Below are 17,672 nucleotides of genomic sequence, written 5' to 3' on the forward strand. Positions count from 1 at the left end.
GTTGGGAGACCCAGAGGCAGCTCCTTGCACAGGAAGCGTCTAACTTCTCACAAACGGATTGGGTTAGTGGATCTTTAAAATCCCTTCTAGTTCTACAATCCTTTGATTTTAAGGATAAACCTCGCGTGAAGGCTTCACGGATGTCTACAGGACCAAGGGTCACCAATTCAAAGTAAAGAAGAAACTGAGTTCATGACACTTGCAGGTCATGTAGGTTAGCTCTAGGTTTTCTACTACTTCCCAGACGGGTGGTTAAAACTACGTTGGGCTTTTCTCGTGTGAGCGTAGAAGGAGATCCGACGACCTTGGAAGGGAACACGGTCTCCACTTGCTCAGTTCTAAACTTCGCAAATTTCTTCTCGGAGTCTACGCTCTTCCTCAGGACTACAACTCCCAGCAGGCTTTGTTCGAGACCAAAGCTTATTGGCGAGCCCGCCTGGGTTTCTTGCCTTGTGGCAGCCAATACAGCCAGTGGGAATGAAGGATCCTCCTCAGGACCCAATCCTGGAGGTGTAGGGCGGGCCCTCTCTGGGTTCCGGCTCCGGCTCCTCCCCCGGCCCACAGAGGCAGCGCTGTCCCTGATCGAGCGGCGGGAGCGAGGTGGGTCCTGGGTGGGCCCGAGGTCGCGGGGGAGGCGGATACGGCTTTGTGGGGAACTCTGAGCATGGCCCCTTCCCTCTCTCCCGGGAATTAGAGGCTGTGGCTTTGCTCCCTGGACCCAGTGGGGAGCAAATGGGACCCGGTGGTCCCCCCCGCCCCGACCCCTGGCCCCTGCCCCTGGCCCGCGCAGCCAGGCTGCTGGCCTCAGCCCTTATTTCAGGCCCTCCTGTTGGCCTTTCAGTCCAGCCCCCCCTGGCACTGACCCTACTTTTGGGGCCAGCCCCTCCCCATCTCCCTAGCCTCCCGCCCAAGCCAGTCCGCTACTCAGAACCCAGCTCCTGTCCTCTGGGAGGCGCGTATCCTCGACTCCGCCATCGGCTTCTCCCCGCTACTTACAACCCAGCCTCCTGGCTCCCGCCCCCCTGACACCTCTGATTGCAGCCTGTGCCTCCTCTCCCCAGGTCATCTCCTCGGACCCCTATGGCCTCCTCTAACTGACCCGTTATGCAGCTCCCCGATACATTTCCCTGTTGTTCAACACCTTGTCCCTGGTCTTTCCAAGCTCTTCTCTCCCCATTACCTCCCACCCCCTACCCCTTGACTTGACCCTAAAGACCCCGAACTTTGGCCCTTCAGACCACTTTCCAGCTTAGCCCCTTCCCTCTAACCCAAGCCCTTGACCTTCAGCATCTGTGATCACCAGCCCCATCTGCTTGGCTCTTATTTCTTAGTCCTGGTCGCTTCACCACTGCCCCCACTGTCTCCCACCTTCGATCCTCCCTGTACCCCTGGGCCTCCTGGGAAGCCAAGACTGATGGGCCCTTCTCTCCCCCAATCTTTGAAATGTGACCTGAAAGTGTATCTGTACCTTACTTGTCACTGTGTTCTTAGTAGATGGTGGTCTCCCCATCTCTCTGTAAGTCCCAATCTTGCTCACCTATCCTGTAAGTCCTAGCTCAGATGCCTCCTTTTCCATTTAGCAGCTCGTCCTTGATCTCTTCAGGGAGCCACGCGGGTGTCACCTGAACTCCCGAACTCCTGTGGCACTGTTCTTACTCCTTCCTCCTTCCCTTCCCTCCCCTTCCCTCCCCACCTCCCACTCTCCCCCACTTCTCTCCAATACTAGTGTCAGGCTTAAAAGCACTGGCTTTGGAGTGATGGGCATAAGTTCCAGTTTTGCTACTCACTTGCTGTGTGCCCTTGGGCAAGTTATAATTTCTCTGAGCCTCAGTTTCCTCATCTCTAAAATAAGTTGTGTAAATGAAATGCCATGATTTGTATATAGTGTTCAGCCCAGGGCCTAGCATTTAGTATCAGCTTAAAAAAATGTGGACTTTTATTATCGGTTCCTCTATAATGTGCCAGGTGCTGTGCGAGGCATTGAGGAACGGTACAAAGGTGACTGAGGCACAGTTCCTGTCCCCTTAGAACTTAACCTTCTATACCATATGACAGTTTCTGGAGTTCATGGCCTGTTTCCCTGAACTGTGCCATAAACTGAGGGTAGTAACCATAATCCTAAATCTTTTTGCTCTTCTTTTGATCCAGCATTCAGTCCTGAGGCGAGTCGGAGCTTGGTACATTATAGGTGCTCAGAGGAGCAGGATTGGAAGTGAGAGGGGGCCGTGTCGCCCCCTGCATAGACAGAGGTACTAGAGCCCTAGGTGGGGTGGGCAGGGCTGGGGCTTGAATTCAGATCACATCCTTTCACTCATACATTCAAAAAACATTTGAGCACTGCCTTGTGCTGAAGAGAGATTTCCAAAGTGACCTAGTCCCTCCTTTCCAATGACTTATAAGTTTCTAGTGAAGCCAGATAATGTTAAAAGATAATTGCAAATCACTGCAAAAGCAAGTACATACAAACAGGAGTCTGTGTTTGCAGAAAGGTGGAAGTGGGCAGGAATCAAGAGATTCCTGAGGAACAGAAACAGACACAAGCAAGCCTGAAATGGGTTCTGGAGACAGGCCTGGCCTTTACTCAACTCTTTCAACAAATATTTATTAAGGACCTACTAGATATGACTGTCAGTGCTTTAGGAACAAAGACTCCGTCCCTCATAGGACTTCTGTTTTAGCAAGGGGAGGCAGACACTAAATAATTGACATAATAAATAAATAGAATGTTCGCAGGTGAGAAGTTCTGTGGGGTAGGGGGATGGGAATGTGGGAACGGGGTTGTAATTTTTAAAAGGATTGTCAAAACTAAATAAGTGTCAAGGAATAAATTGTTTTTGATGTTTACTTGCATTTTTGAAAGCGAAGCAAGCCTCCTTCACCTCCCTTATCTAGATTCTTCAAGAAACACTCTCAAACAAGGACTGGGAAACTATAGTTCAGCTCCTTTTGTCTTAAAGTTTTATTGGAACACAGCCACACTCATTCATTTTTGTATTGTCTACGGCTGCTTTTACGATACAACAGCAGAGTTGAGTAGTTGCCACAGAGATCCTGTAGCCCCAAATATTTACTGTCTGGCCCCTTTCAGAAAAATTTGCTGGCCTCCACTCAAAGATTTGAGGCTCTGTCCATATTGTACATTTTAGAATGTATAGTCGTGTACCATTTTTTACCTTGTACCATTTTTTTAATTAGAACATTTTTTTTTTCTTTCCTAACAAGATCACATAAGGGATCTTTTTCATTGTTGTGTTCTCTGCAGGGCCAGGACATGGTGTCCTCCTAAGTCCCATGAGGGACAAGGTCTTTGTTCTTCTAATGTAACCCAAATTCCTAAAGTAGCAGCAGTCATATCTAGTAGGTCCTTAAGATATATTTGTTGAATGGGTTGAGTAAAGGCCAGGCCTGTCTCTGGAACCCATTGTCCTCAACCGTGGTAACAGTAGCTGTCATTTGCTGCCACGCAGCATGCTGAGCACGCCGTAGGCATGCTGGATAGGCGGGTGTCACAGGGTTAGTGATGTGGGAGTTGAGGCTCCCGGTGCTCGAGTGATTTGCCCGTTCTGTACTGTGTGCCACCATCGGGATACGACCCTAAATACAGTCAGCGCCCCTTCCGTTACGGCTGTTGTGTGTTCCAGAAGTCCTTGCTGACTTGAAGGAATCCTTGGTCTGTCATTTTCTACCATCGCTGTCCTTTCGGTCTCGCTCCCACCCTCATCCCTTGCTCGTGTCCGCCCGCAGTATCTCCGCCGGCCCACTGCACCTTCTGAAGTGCTGCTATTGCTTTGGGGCCCAGAGGAAACCCCACGCCCAGCAGAAGTACTTCATCCCTCGTCCCCTGTCCTGGGCTATAGGAATGCAGAGGAGTCTGCGCAGCTGAGCAAGCATTTACCAATGTTTGCATAAGTTGGCGCTGTGTGTGTGTGAGGGATGTGGTTTGTGTCTGTTTGTCTTGTTTTTTTGTTTTGTTTTGTTTTGTTTTGTTTTAACTTTTAAAAATTTTTATTATTTTCAAAGTTTATTTATTTATTTTGAGAGAGACAGAGAGAGCACAAGCGGGGGAGGAGCAAAGAGAAGGAGAAACAGAATCCCAAGCAGGCTCTGCACCATCAGCGTTGAACCTGATGTGGGGCTTGAACTCACGAACTGTGAGATCATGACCTGAGCTGAGATCAAGAGTCAAACGCTTGACAGACTGTGCCACCCAGGCACCCCAATGTCAGTGTGTCTTTGTACATAGCATGTGAGTGTGTGTGATTTTGTGTGGTGTGACAGTTGAGCTGTATTTGTGATTGTGTAGCCATGTATGTGGCTACATGCTTGGGAGGGCTATGTATGTACATGGGATGTGTGTGGCTGTATGTGGCTATATGTGGTATGCAGGTCTGTGTATGTGGCTGTGTGTGGTATGTGTATATGGTGTGAGAATGTAGTTGAGTGTGTCTGGTATGTGAGTATGGCTGTGTGTGTATGTGGCCTGTGTATGTGGTTGTATGTGGTGTTGGAGAGAGGAAGTGGGCATTGACCAATCAGAGCACACGGCCCAGACCCTGCAGTAGGTCTTGGAGGGCCCAGACGTTAACCGTTAGTTGCTAGGTTAGGGTGAGTTCCGGGGAGGGGAAGGGTGGCGGAATGTTTAAGAGGGATCATGCTGGGCCTTGTACACAGCTAGGGGAGCCTCAAGAATGAGAGGTTCTATTCTGTTCATTCTGAAAGCAGGGAAATGGAAACTTTTCAGGAAGTGTTTTCAAAAGAGATCACCATAAAAGTAGTTTTAGTTAGCTTAGAGTTAGGCAGGAAAATGGAATTTTACCCAAATGGGAGCTCCTTTACTTGTACATGAATTATAGTCTAGACTGTCATTTTTCAATGATATTGAGAAAAGTGACATTCGCGTTGCACAAGTATCTGTTGGGCATAGACAAAGCTGATGCCTCTTTACTCTGATAGGCAGCTTTAAACATCCGTGGAAGTTTGTAAGTTTGTAACTTGAAAGTTAGTAAGTAAAGGCATTGCATCCAAGTATTCCAGTTAATTGAGGTTATTTCTAATGGATGGTTCCATGGGGAAGGTGTACACCCCTTTACCAGAACAAGATTCCCTGTGGTCTAGCCTGACCCAACACCAAGGAATAAAGGTGTTGGCCATTTGTGTTCATTCTCAGGGTTCAGAAATGGGCAGTGAGAAGGAGAAGGAGCAGAATCCAGAACAGCACCTGCCTGAGGAAGGGGAATGGGGTAAGCCTTGGAGAGTGGAGGACTCGGAGGGTTTTCGGATCCCAGATGGAGAGAAGGAGCATGAGCAAGAGAGCCTGTCAGAAGGTCCACAAGAGATCCACCCAAAAAAACCGTTGCAGAAAGTCGCAGACCCCGCCAGAGAGCCCGGGGGCCCCATGGCTCACCCAAGGCCCGAGATCGACGAGAAGCCCTTTATATGTGCCCAGTGTGGCAAAACCTTCAATAATACCTCCAACCTGAGAACACACCAGCGGATCCACACCGGCGAGAAACCTTACAAGTGTTCTGAATGTGGCAAGAGCTTCTCGAGAAGCTCCAACCGCATCCGGCACGAGCGGATCCACCTGGAAGAGAAGCACTACAAATGTCCCAAGTGTCAGGAGAGCTTTCGGCGGCGCTCAGACCTTACCACGCACCAACAAGATCACCTGGGCAAGCGGCCGTACCGCTGTGACCTCTGTGGCAAGAGCTTCAGCCAGAGTGCCACGCTGGCGGTGCATCACCGGACGCACCTGGAGCCAGCGCCCTACATCTGCTGTGAGTGCGGCAAGAGCTTCAGCAACAGCTCCAGCTTCGGCGTGCACCACCGCACGCACACGGGCGAGAGGCCCTATGAGTGCACCGAGTGTGGGCGGACCTTCAGCGACATCTCCAACTTTGGAGCACACCAGAGGACCCACAGAGGGGAGAAGCCCTACTGGTGCACTCTGTGTGGGAAACACTTCTCCCGGAGCTCCAACCTTATCCGCCACCAGAAAACGCACATGGGAGAGCAGGCTGGGAAAGACGCCAGCTGAAGGACAATGAGGGAGAAATTGAGAGAGAGAGAGAGAGACAGACCCCAGCCTAGTGTAGGTAGATCTGTAGGATCTGCTGCTGCCCCCTTGACCTCAAGCCCCTCCTCCCACTTTGGAGAATGGTTTCCTGTTGCCTCTGAAGCCAGGATCTCCAGGAAGTCCTGAGAAGGGACCCTGGAGTAAAAATCCCTGCCCCTTTCCAGGCCAATTTCTTGCCTTGGAAAGTGGGAGGATCCAGTCTTGGCTTCATCTCCTTGGGATGAAAGAGAAGTAGGATAGGCTTGGCACATGCTCGTATCATTAGGGCAATCATCCCCTGGCCTTTGAGGAAGTCCCTGTGAGGTGGCATCACTGTCTGAAGGTCCTCGGAATTGTGTATGAAATGCTCGGGGCACATTGCAGTGGCTGCCAGTTCCCATCTGCTGGGCCCCACCTGTGTTGGGGGGAGCAGCCTTCCCAATGGAAGGGGCCTCCTTGGCCTGGAGAAGAGGTCTGGCCCTGCCTTAGGAATGAAAGGGAAGCCCTCAGGGAGCCTTGATCTAGGGACCTTCACAGTCCCCCATGTTTGTGACTTGTTCCCCCCACCCCACCTCCATCTGTTCCCGGAGTGATTAGCAGTAAAACTCTTCAATGAAAAGGACCTGTGTACTTATTTGGGGCATCAAGGAAGTGGGAGCTGGGGAGGCGGCCATGCTGCAGCCTCTCTGGAAGGGGGTTGAATTCCAGGAAAGACAGAATGGGTGGCTGCTCTGAAAAGCAGAGGAAAGCAGGCTGAGTCTCTGGGGCCTTTGAGCAGGAAGGCAGGAGGAACCCACATATGCTGTAGATTCTATAGGTCACATTACATCTTTGTGTCATTGACATTTGCTCAAGGGAATAAGATGAGGAAACAAGTGAGGAGAAGTGAAGTCGATTGCTGTGAAGTGACACAGCAGGTATGTGGTGGAGCCAGAGTTCACACTTGGGCCTCCCTTGATTCTGAACTGATGCTCTTTTCATTACATGCACCTACTGGCTTCTGAAGGAGGATCCACTTAGGGGGCCGGCCTGGGACCAAGTGAGCCCCTGGAAATGGGAGCTGGTGGGGCCTTCTGGTGCGGCCCTGGTTCATTTGCTCTGTGGGAAGTCAGTGCCAAGTATGAGAACCTTTCCTCCCTTAGATTCTTGATTGACATTTATTTGTGTCTAGGAAAAGTGATAAGTGTTGGGGAGTAGGGGTGAGGGCTGGGATGAACCCATGATGGGGGTCTTTGCCTTTCGTAGCAATGGTTTAGTTCCCAAGGCTGGGACAGCTTGGTGGGGATTCTGCCCAGCTTCCTGCCCTCCTGGTTTTGGCCTGGCTCCACATGCCAGATTTCCATGTTTTCTGACGGCAGTTGAACATTCACCCAGGTTTCCTCCAACACATAAAGAAGACCCTTCTCTACATCTCTTGCCGATCAGGTCCTGCTCTTCCAGACTGAGAGGCCCTCTTCATTTGTAGCCAATTGCCAGAATGTGATTCTGGTACCAGGCTTAAAACTGGCACCGTCTGTGACCTGACCTATCACATGGGATCCTGCCACCCAGCCAGAGACGGATGTGCTAGCAGCTTTGTACTCATTATGTTGAATTCTCACGTAACCCTGGGAAGTAAGAATTACCCACATTTGACAGAAGGAGAAACAGGCTGCCAGAAAGTGACTTGCCCAAGATCACATGGCAAGTAAGTCGCAGGGGCAGGACTCCACCTACTTCTGCCTAAACCCAAAGCCTGTATTCCAACTATAAAAGAAGACTTTCCAAATGATTCCCTGACATTTGTAGGACACTACAGTTTACAAAGTACTTTTTAAAAAGTTTTTATTTTAATCACCTGGTGCTCGTCACGACAAGGACACTCCTTAATCCTCATCACTTGTTTCACCCATCCTCCCACGCACCTCCCCTTGCGTGACCTTCAGTTTGTTCTCTACAGTTAACAATCTGTTTCTTGGTTTGTCTCTCTCTCTTTTTTCCTTTTGCTTGTTTGTTTTGTTTCTTGAATTTCACATATGAGTGAGATCATACAGTATTTGTCTTTCTCTGATTTATTTCACTTAGAATTATACTCTCTGGCTCCATGCATGTCATTGCAGATGGCAAGATTTTATTTTTTTTTAATGTTTTTTATTTAATTTTGAGAGAGCACAAGCAGGGGCAAGGCAGAGACGGGGCAGAGGATCTGAAACAAGCTCTGTGCTGACAGCACAGCCCAATGTGGAGCTTGAACTCACAAACCGCGAGATCATGACCTGAGCTGAAGTCGGGACGCCCAACTGACTGAGCCACCCAGGCGCCCCAAGATTTCATTCTTTTTCATGGCTGAATAATATTCCACTGTATATACCACACCTTCTTTATCCACTCATCAGCTGATAGACACTTGTGCTGCTTCCGTATCTTGGCTATTGCAAACAGTGCTGCTATAAACATAGAGGGGCATGTATCCCTTTGAAATAATGTGTTTATATTTGAAAAAGCACTTTTATTTCATATACATCTTTCTGCTTCTTCAAAATCTGCGTACAAAATATTTTAAACATAGTCACCCAAACTTGTATGTATGAATTGGCACACTCCCTAGTAATTAAAGTTGCCATCAAACACCACCGAGCACCCGTTCTTGGGCACCTGTTACCTCTGATCTCCACAACTATCCTGTAAGGTAGTAGTATCCCCATTTTTTAAAAACATTTTTATTTATTTAACTTACTGTTATTATTTTTTTAATTTAGAGAGAGAGCTCATGAGCAGGGGGAAGGAGAGAGAGAATCTTAAGCAGGGTCCTCACTCAGTGTGGAGCCCAATATGAGGCTCGAGCCCACAGCCGTGAGATCATGCCAGCCGAAATTAAGAGTAGGATGCTTAACCCACTGAGCCACCCAGGCACCTCTCCCTATTTTTAAGATGAGAAAATTCTGAGATGTTAAATGACCTGACTTAATGGCTATGCTGGGATTCAAATCAGGTATTTATGACTCCAAGGCCAAGCTCTTCATTATACTCACTACCAAGCTAGGTCTACTGGCCCCCTGTCTGGGGAGCTTGGTATCCTTCCAGACTTACGTAGAGCCTTAGTAACAGTTGCTGTGACTTTCTGGGAATCTCTGCTGCCAGTAAAACCCAGGACCAGTGCTCGAGGCACTTGCTTTGATGTTGGGACATGACTCGCCAATCTCATTTGCCCCTTTTTGACCAAGTTCATAGGTTATGGTTTCTGCACTGGCCCAGACTTTTGAGTCCTGACTAGTCCATTATTCACTCTCTGACTTCCTTTTTTGTTAACTTCCCTAATTTTCTCCTTCATTCTCTTCATTCTCTGAGTGCAGGAGATGGGCACAAAAACCTAGAGCTACAGTGCAGGATGATATGGGTCATTATGGTTGTACCCAGGGTGCAGTAGGAGCACAGGGGAGGGCCTTACGCTGGCCTGAACTGGACATTGGAGTCCAAAATTGAATAAGACAGTCCTTCCTTCAGGGAACTCAGAGGAAGAGAAACTCTGCTCAGAACAAGGTATTGGGGGAACACAGGTGGGAATGGCTAGCTCTTTGGAGGGAAGGAAAAGGTGAGACGATGATTGAGTCTGGTCTTCAAGAATGAATAGATGTTTACTCAGGCAAAGAAGAGGAAGGTTATTTCAGATGGAAGGGAAATGGCAGTGTTTTAAGGAACAGTGAAATGTTTAACGTAACCAGAGCATCCTGTGTGAGGAGGAGATGATGGTAAGGGAGGGACCAGATGGTGAAGGCTGTTGGATGCCAGGATAAAAAGTTGTGGGCTGTAGACAACGGGATTTTCAAGCAGGTGAATGGTGTGATCGATCATTCAAGCTAGTGTGGAGGGTGAACTAAAGGGGTCAGGTACGTTGGAAACATGCCAGGTGCCAGTTGGGGGCCCTCCTGACCCACAGAGAGTTCTGTACGATGACCTCAGAGTCTTGCCAATTCCACAGGATGGAAAGTCCAAACCCTCCACCCAATTCCTGCAGATTCCTGGAACTCATGCTCTCATGGCCTCTTGCCTGAGGTTCCTATGGTCTGTGCAAGTCTCTGTTTTGTCCCCATCAGCCCCTGTCACAGAACTGAGCATCTTCACTGGCTTCCCCAGGAAATTCCACCACAACAAGCATTCTGTAAGTTTAGAATCCCTTTGAGAGATTGGTAGTCTTGGGGAGGGGTTCCCATCATGGTATGTCACTAGCTTCCTCTCCTCTTTCCTCCCATCGCTGCCCTTATCCTCTCTCTCCCAACTGCTGTGGAAACTGCAGATTGTTTTACTCCATAATAAAAAGCTGTTTGGCTTTTCTCAGCCCCTGATGCCAATCTGCATACACAAACACATCAAGGAGCGCAGCAGAACAAAGGCCTCACCATTTAACAGCATATGCCTAACCCATAAAGTAGTTGCAAAAATAAACCAACAAATACCCTTGGAGATTCACAAAGTAGGTAAGCATATTAAAGGTTCAAGACTCTGGTCTGAGCTCAAGTGATTGTTTCTCCTTCCTTCTGAGACCTGGCTAAGATAACTGAAAAGGAATAGAAACACATAACAGCAAAGAGAATGGCAGGGAAGAGGAGTGGCAGGTGCAGACCTCCAACAGTTTCTAAAAGTAGATGACACACACTGATGGCTCAGCAGAGTGGGAGGAAGCCATGGCCCAGAACTCAGGCATGGAAATGAGAGCCAGTCTTCCCGGCAAAACCACAGAGAGGCTGAGTTCATGGTTGGCAGGTACTGATGACAGACAGGAGGAGTGGGTCTAGAAACTATACTCTCCACAGAAAGTCTGTGCAGCTGCACCAGTCACCTCCCTCTTACGTCTAGAATGGAGAGTAACTAGCACTTACCTCCAGACAAAAATAAAACGTACACAGCAAGACCCCAGAAGGCTCATTCTATAGAAATCAAATCTGGTGTTTCATATAGTGTTGATACCCCAGAATAAAACTTTTGTCATTGTGACATTTACAAACCCTCTCCCTACCTCATCCCCCAACAACCCATCCACTCACACTGCAGAAAAGTCTCCCAGAAGACCCCACTCAGCTTTCCTGTTCAAGGGGGTGACCTCTCAGGGAAGCATAGAGCAACAGAGGAAATACACAGCAACTGAGGGAGCCAACTCAATTACTGAGATTAACCAACTAGATCTGTCATTCCATAAACAGGCAACCAGGAGGACCAGAGTTATGAAGACAGCTAGAAGCATGAAAGAGAGAAGGGGAAACAGAATAAGTGACTCTAGACAACAGAAAGTTATAATGTAACAGTAAAATCTTTAAAAATTCTAGTTATATCTTCAGGAAGATCTGGGAAGTTACTGCCTCCATAAAACAAGAAAGGTCACTAGTGGCAAGGACCACTTGGAAAATAGGAAATACCTTTGGAAAATTAAACATATGACAGCTAAATTAAGATATTCAAGAGACCACTTGGAAGATAAAATCAAGAAAAGCCCCTACAATGTAGAGCAAAAATACAAAGGTAAGGAAAGAAGAAATAAAGCACCTAGAAGAGCAATCCTGGAAGTTCTTATGATGAAGACTGCTAGTTGTCCTCCAAAATCTGTTCACCCATTTTTTTTTTTTTTTTTTTTTTTTTTGGAGCACTTAACTAACCAACGTTTCCCAGCCTCCTTTGTAGTTAGGTATAAGTCATATGACTTAACTTCTTATCATTGGAAAATGAGCAGAAATGGTACATGACACTTCTGGGCTTAGACCTCAGGAAAGAGCAGGCATGCCTTCAGTTCATTTTCTTCCCCCTTTTCACTTTTTGTAACCTGTGGGGACCCAGCTTTGATAGTTGCAGACTATATAGTTTGCTAGTATTGATTTGCCAGATAAAACACAGGACACCCCAATAAATTTGAATTTCAGATAAACAATGAATAATTTTTAGTATAATTATGTCCTAGATATTGCATCCTAGTGGGTGGCAGAACAACAGGATAAAAGGAAGTGGGTTTTTGAACTTAGCATGTAGCAGTGCTATGCCACTCACCTGCCTAGATGCTTCACAACTATTAGTGAGAGAGAAACAGATTTTTTTGTACTCTAAGCCACTGCTTTGTTGAGTCTCTTTTTTATAGCACTTAACTTTTCATCCTAATACTTAGAAGTGAGTTAATTTCTTCTTTCTTTTCCTTTTCCTTTTTCCTTTTCCTTTTTCTTTCTTTTTCTTTTTCTTTTTCTCTTTCTTTCTTTCTTTCTTTCTTTCGTTCTTTCCTTCTTATGGGGTAGTTTGGGAGTGTGATTTATTCTTATTATTTAAACTCATGTTAGTTAACGTATAGTGTAGTATTGGTTTCATGAGTAGAATTTAGTGGTTCATCACTTACATATAACACCCAGTGTTCATCCCAGCAAGTAACATCCTTAATGTGCATCATCATCATGCATTTAGCCCATCCCCCTCACCTACTTCCCCTCCAGCAACCCTAGTTCGTTCTCTATATTTAAGAGTCTCCTATGGTTTGCCTCCCTCTGTTTTTATCTTATTTTATCTTTCCTTCCGTTCCCCTATGTTCATTTGTTTTGTTTCTTAAATTCCACATATGAGTGAAATCCTATGATATTTGTCTTTCTCTGATTGACTTACTGAAGTGAGTTTCTGCCATAACAAGACTGTAGCACATCTTACTACAGATGGTGTCTTACTGTTGCCATTGGTTATTCTCCCCCACTTTAACATCTCCAAAATTGGAATATGTCTAATAACTGATACTAGCTTAGATTTGATGAAATATCACATTACATGAAAGAGATGAGGCAGTGATGTCAACAAGATGGTGGAATAAGAAGTCCCAGTCTTTACTTCCCAACAGAGACAGTGACTGAACAACAAAGTATGGACCAAAATACCTTTATAGGAACTCCGGAAATGAGCACAGCTCAGATCAGGTTTTCTGTGGGGGGTAGGGGGAAGGCAGGGAAAAGACTGGAACATGTATCAAACATTCTGGATTTTCAGAGGGCTGCCCAAGGAACTGGTTTATGTCTTACATGATTTGGCGTACTGATGGGGAGCCAAAATACTTTTGATGCTGCTAAGTACAAAATACTTAGGATGGGGGCGCCTGGGTGGCGCAGTCGGTTAAGTGTCCGACTTCAGCCAGGTCACGATCTCGCGGTCCGTGAGTTCGAGCCCCGCGTCGGGCTCTGGGCTGATGGCTCAGAGCCTGGAGCCTGTTTCCGATTCTGTGTCTCCCTCTCTCTCTGCCCCTCCCCTGTTCATGCTCTGTCTCTCTCTGTCCCAAAAATAAATAAACGTTGAAAAAAAAATTAAAAAAAAAATACTTAGGATGTCACTGAGCACAATATACTTTTGGATGCCACTGAGTGGGGTGGCTTTGTGCTACACCACGAGAGAACCTGCAATACCACGGATAGACACCAGAGGGAGGAAGAGATATATGAGGCCCTGAAAAAGAAACCACCAAACCTCTAACTGGGAAATTAGCTCACAAACTCTGAGAAATTGCATCCACCGAAAAGGTTTTCAGAAGTCCTAGAATCTCAAGCCAGGTTGATTATTGAAGGTTTCCCCCTGCTTAAAGCCAGACTATAGAAAAATCAGGAAAATAATGCATGGACAAAATGAGAATATCAAGAAAGAGATAAAAACTATAAAAAAAGAACCAAACAGAAATTCCAGAGTTGAAGAATATTTAATAGCTGAACTGAAAAACTCATTAGAGGGGTTCAGCGACACACTTGACCAAACAAGGAAGAATCCGTGAACTCAAGGACAAGTTATTTGAGATTATTGAGTCAGAGGAACAAAAACAAACAAGAATGAAGAAAAGTGAAGAAAGCCTAAGGGATTTACAGGATATCATAAAGCTACCCAATGTATACATTATGGGAATTCCAGAAGGAGAAAAGAGAGAGAAAGGGGTGGAGTGGCTAATTAAAGAAATAATGACCAAGACATACCATTTCAAGTATGAGACACTCAGTAGTCTCTAAGTATGATGAATCCAAAGAGGCTCACAGCAAGACAAATCATAATTAAACTGTCAAAAGTCAAAGACAAAGAAAGAATCTTGAAAACAACAAGAGAAAAGCAACTCACTACATACAAGGGAGCTCCCATAAGATTATCACTGTTTTCTCAGCAGAAACCTGAGATAATATATTCAAGGTGAGCGAGACAATGTATTCAAGGTGTTGAGAGAAGAAAAACCTGCCAGTCAAGATTATTATATCTGAAAAAACTGGCCTTCAAAAATGAAGAAGAAAGAGGGGCACCTGGGTGGCTCAGTGGGTTTAGCATCTGACTTTGGCTCAGGTCATGATCTCATGGCTTGTGGGTTCAAGCCCCGTGTCGGGCTCTGTGCTGACAGCTCAGAGCCTGGAGCCTGCTTTGGATTCTGTGTCTCCGTCTCTCTCTGCTTTTCCTCCACTCCTGCTCTCTTTCTCTCTCTCAGAAATAAATAAATATTAAAAAATATTAAAAAAATTTTTTTAAATGAAGGGGAAATAAACACTTTCCAGAAAACAAAAGCTGAAGGACTTTACCCACTAGACTTTCCTTACAATAAATCCTAAAGGGAGTTCACAAGTTGAAACAAAAGGATGCTAGACAGAAACATGAAATATAAAAATATATAGCTTGTTGATAAATGTAAAAAAAAAGATAGAGAATACTTTATTACTGGGGCGCCTGGGTGGCGCAGTCGGTTAAGCGTCCGACTTCAGCCAGGTCACGATCTCGCGGTCCGTGAGTTCGAGCCCCGCATCAGGCTCTGGGCTGATGGCTCAGAGCCTGGAGCCTGTTTCCGATTCTGTGTCTCCCTCTCTCTCTGCCCCTCCCCCGTTCATGCTCTGTCTCTCTCTGTCCCAAAAATAAATAAACGTTGAGAATACTTTATTACTGTAATGGTATTGCAAAAAACACTTAACGCTGGTATAGAATTTAAAAGACAAAAGCATAAAAACAAAAAACTATGGCTATAAAACTATGAATACAATTTATATAAAGATATAATTTGTGGGGCGCCTGGGTGGCGCAGTCGGTTAAGCGTCCGACTTCAGCCAGGTCACGATCTCGCGGTCCGTGAGTTCGAGCCCCGCGTCGGGCTCTGGGCTGATGGCTCAGAGCCTGGAGCCTGTTTCCGATTCTGTGTCTCCCTCTCTCTCTGCCCCTCCCCTGTTCATGCTCTGTCTCTCTCTGTCCCAAAAATAAATAAACGTTGAAAAAAAAAAAAAAAGATATAATTTGTGACATCAATAACAAAGTTAGGGGTGGAGAGATGCAAAAGAGTTGGGTTCTGTTTTTTTTATGTTTATTTATTTTTGAGAGAGACAGAGACAGAATGCGAGTGGGTTAGGGGCAGAGGGAGAGGGAGAAACAGAATCGGAAGCAGGATCCAGGCTCTGAGCTGTGAGCACAGAGCCCAACGCGGGGCTTGAACTCATGAGCCATGAGATCATGACCTGAGCCGAAGTCGGATGCTCAACCTACTGAGCCACCCAGGTGCCCCAAGAGTTGGGTTTTGTATATGATTAAAGTTGTTATCAACTTAAAACAGATTATTAGCCCTATGGTAACCACACACACACAAATACCTATAGAATATATACAAAAGAAAATGAGAACGGAATCAAAGCTTGTGAATACAAAAAGTCAACAACACACAAGGAAGGCAGAAAGAGAGGAAACCAGGGAAAAAATAGCTACCAGACAGACAGAAAAAAAAATGAACAAAATGCCAATAGTAGGTCTGTCCCCTTTAGTAATTATTTTAAACCTTCTTATTTTTAAATTTTTATTTATTTTAAGAGAGAGCACAAGTGGGGGAGGGGCGGAGAGAGAGAGAGGGAGAGAGAGAATCCCACGCAGGCTCTGCACTGTCTGTGTGGAGCCCGATGCGGGGCTTGAACTCACAAACTGTGAAATTATGACCTGAGCTGAAACCAAGAGTCAGACACTTAACTGACTGAGCCACCCAGATGTCCCAGTAAGTATTTTAAATGTAACTGGATAAGCTCCCCAATCAAAAGACTTTGAATGGCTGAATGGATTATAAAACAAAAACAAAAACAAAAAAACTATACCCAACTATATGCTGTCTGCAGGAGATCCTCTTTACACATAAAAAAACACATAGAATGAAAATGAACAAAAGAGAAAAGATCCCATGCAAATAGTAACCAAAGGAGAACAGAAATGGCCATATTTATATTAGATAAAACAGACTTTAAGGAAAAACTGTTACAAGAGATAAAGATGGACATTATAAGGGGCAGTTGGGTGGCTCAGTGGGTTAAGTGTCCGACTTTGGCTCAGGTCATAATCTCATGGTTGGTGAGTTCAAGCCCTGCGTGGGGCTCTGTGCTGACAGCTCAGAGCCTGGAGCCTGCTTCGGATCCTGTGTCTCCCTTTCTCTCTGTGCCCCTCCCCTGCTTGTGCTCTGTTTCTCTCTGTCTCTCAAAAATGAGTAAATGTTAAAATAAAATTGAAGGAAAAAAGAAAGACATTATAAAATGGTAAAAGGGTCAATTCGCCGGAAAGATACAATTACAAATATACACAGCCTCAACATTAGAGCACCCAAATATATGAAGCAAACGTCAGAATGGAAGAGAAAAACAGACTGTAATATAATAATAGTAGGAAATTTCAATACCCTACTTTCAATAATGGGTAGAACAACCAGACAGAAGTTCAATAAGGAAACAGAGGGCCTGAACGACACAATACGCCAAATGGATTTAACACATATATACAGAAAATTCCACCCAACATCAGCAGAATACACATTATTCTCAAGTGTACATGAAACATTCCCCAGGATAGATAGCTTGTTAGGCCACAAAACAAGTCTTACCTAATTTAATAAGACTTACATCATACCAAGTATCTTTTCTGACTACAATGGAATGAAACTAGAAATCAGTAACAGAAGAAAAATTGGAAAATTAAAAATATATATGGAAATTAAATCACACACTCTTGAAGAACCAAGGTGTTCAAATATTTCTTCACAAGGGAAATCAGAAAATATCTTGACACAAATGAGAATGAAAACACAACATACCAAAATTTATGGGATGCAGAAAAGCAGTATTAAGAGGGAAGTTGATAGCAGAACATGCCTACATTGAAAAAGAAGAAAGTTCTCAAACCACTGACTTTATGCTTCAAGGAACTAGAAAAAAACAAAACTAAACTAAACCCAAAGTTATCAGAAGGAAGGAAATAATAAAGATAAAGGCAGAAATAAATGAAATAGAGATTAGAAAAACAATAGAAAATCAACAAAGTACTCAGTTGGCTTTTAAGATCAACAAAATTGACAAACCCTTATCTAGACTAAGTAGGACAAAGAAGGGAAGACTCAAATAATGAAAATCATATGCAAGAGGGGACATTGTCACAGAAGTAAAAAAAAGATCAAAAGAGACTACTATGAACAATTACCTAGAAGAAATAAATAAATTCTTGGAAACATACAACCTACACAGATTGAATCATGAAGAAATAGAGAATCTGAACATACCAATAACTATTAAGGAGATTGAATCAGCAATCAAAATGCTCTCAACAAAGAAAAGTCCAAAACCAGATGGCTTCAAGGGACAATTCTACCAAATATCTAAAG

The 17,672-nt window shown here is 45.2% G+C and overlaps 1 protein-coding gene across 1 annotated transcript; it reads left to right on the forward strand.

The window, feature by feature from the left end:
• Nucleotides 1–537: 537 nt before the first annotated feature.
• Nucleotides 538–6,674, forward strand: ZNF691 (zinc finger protein 691). The gene is made up of 2 exons (XM_045476942.1): nucleotides 538–600; nucleotides 5,168–6,674. The coding sequence occupies exon 2, from the start codon at nucleotides 5,177–5,179 to the stop codon at nucleotides 6,035–6,037; it is 861 nt and encodes a 286-aa protein (XP_045332898.1). The 5' UTR covers nucleotides 538–600; nucleotides 5,168–5,176; the 3' UTR covers nucleotides 6,038–6,674.
• The last annotated feature ends 10,998 nt before the right edge of the window (nucleotides 6,675–17,672 follow it).

This window comes from Leopardus geoffroyi, chromosome C1, assembly GCF_018350155.1.
Source record: "Leopardus geoffroyi isolate Oge1 chromosome C1, O.geoffroyi_Oge1_pat1.0, whole genome shotgun sequence".
NCBI lineage: Eukaryota > Metazoa > Chordata > Mammalia > Carnivora > Felidae > Leopardus > Leopardus geoffroyi.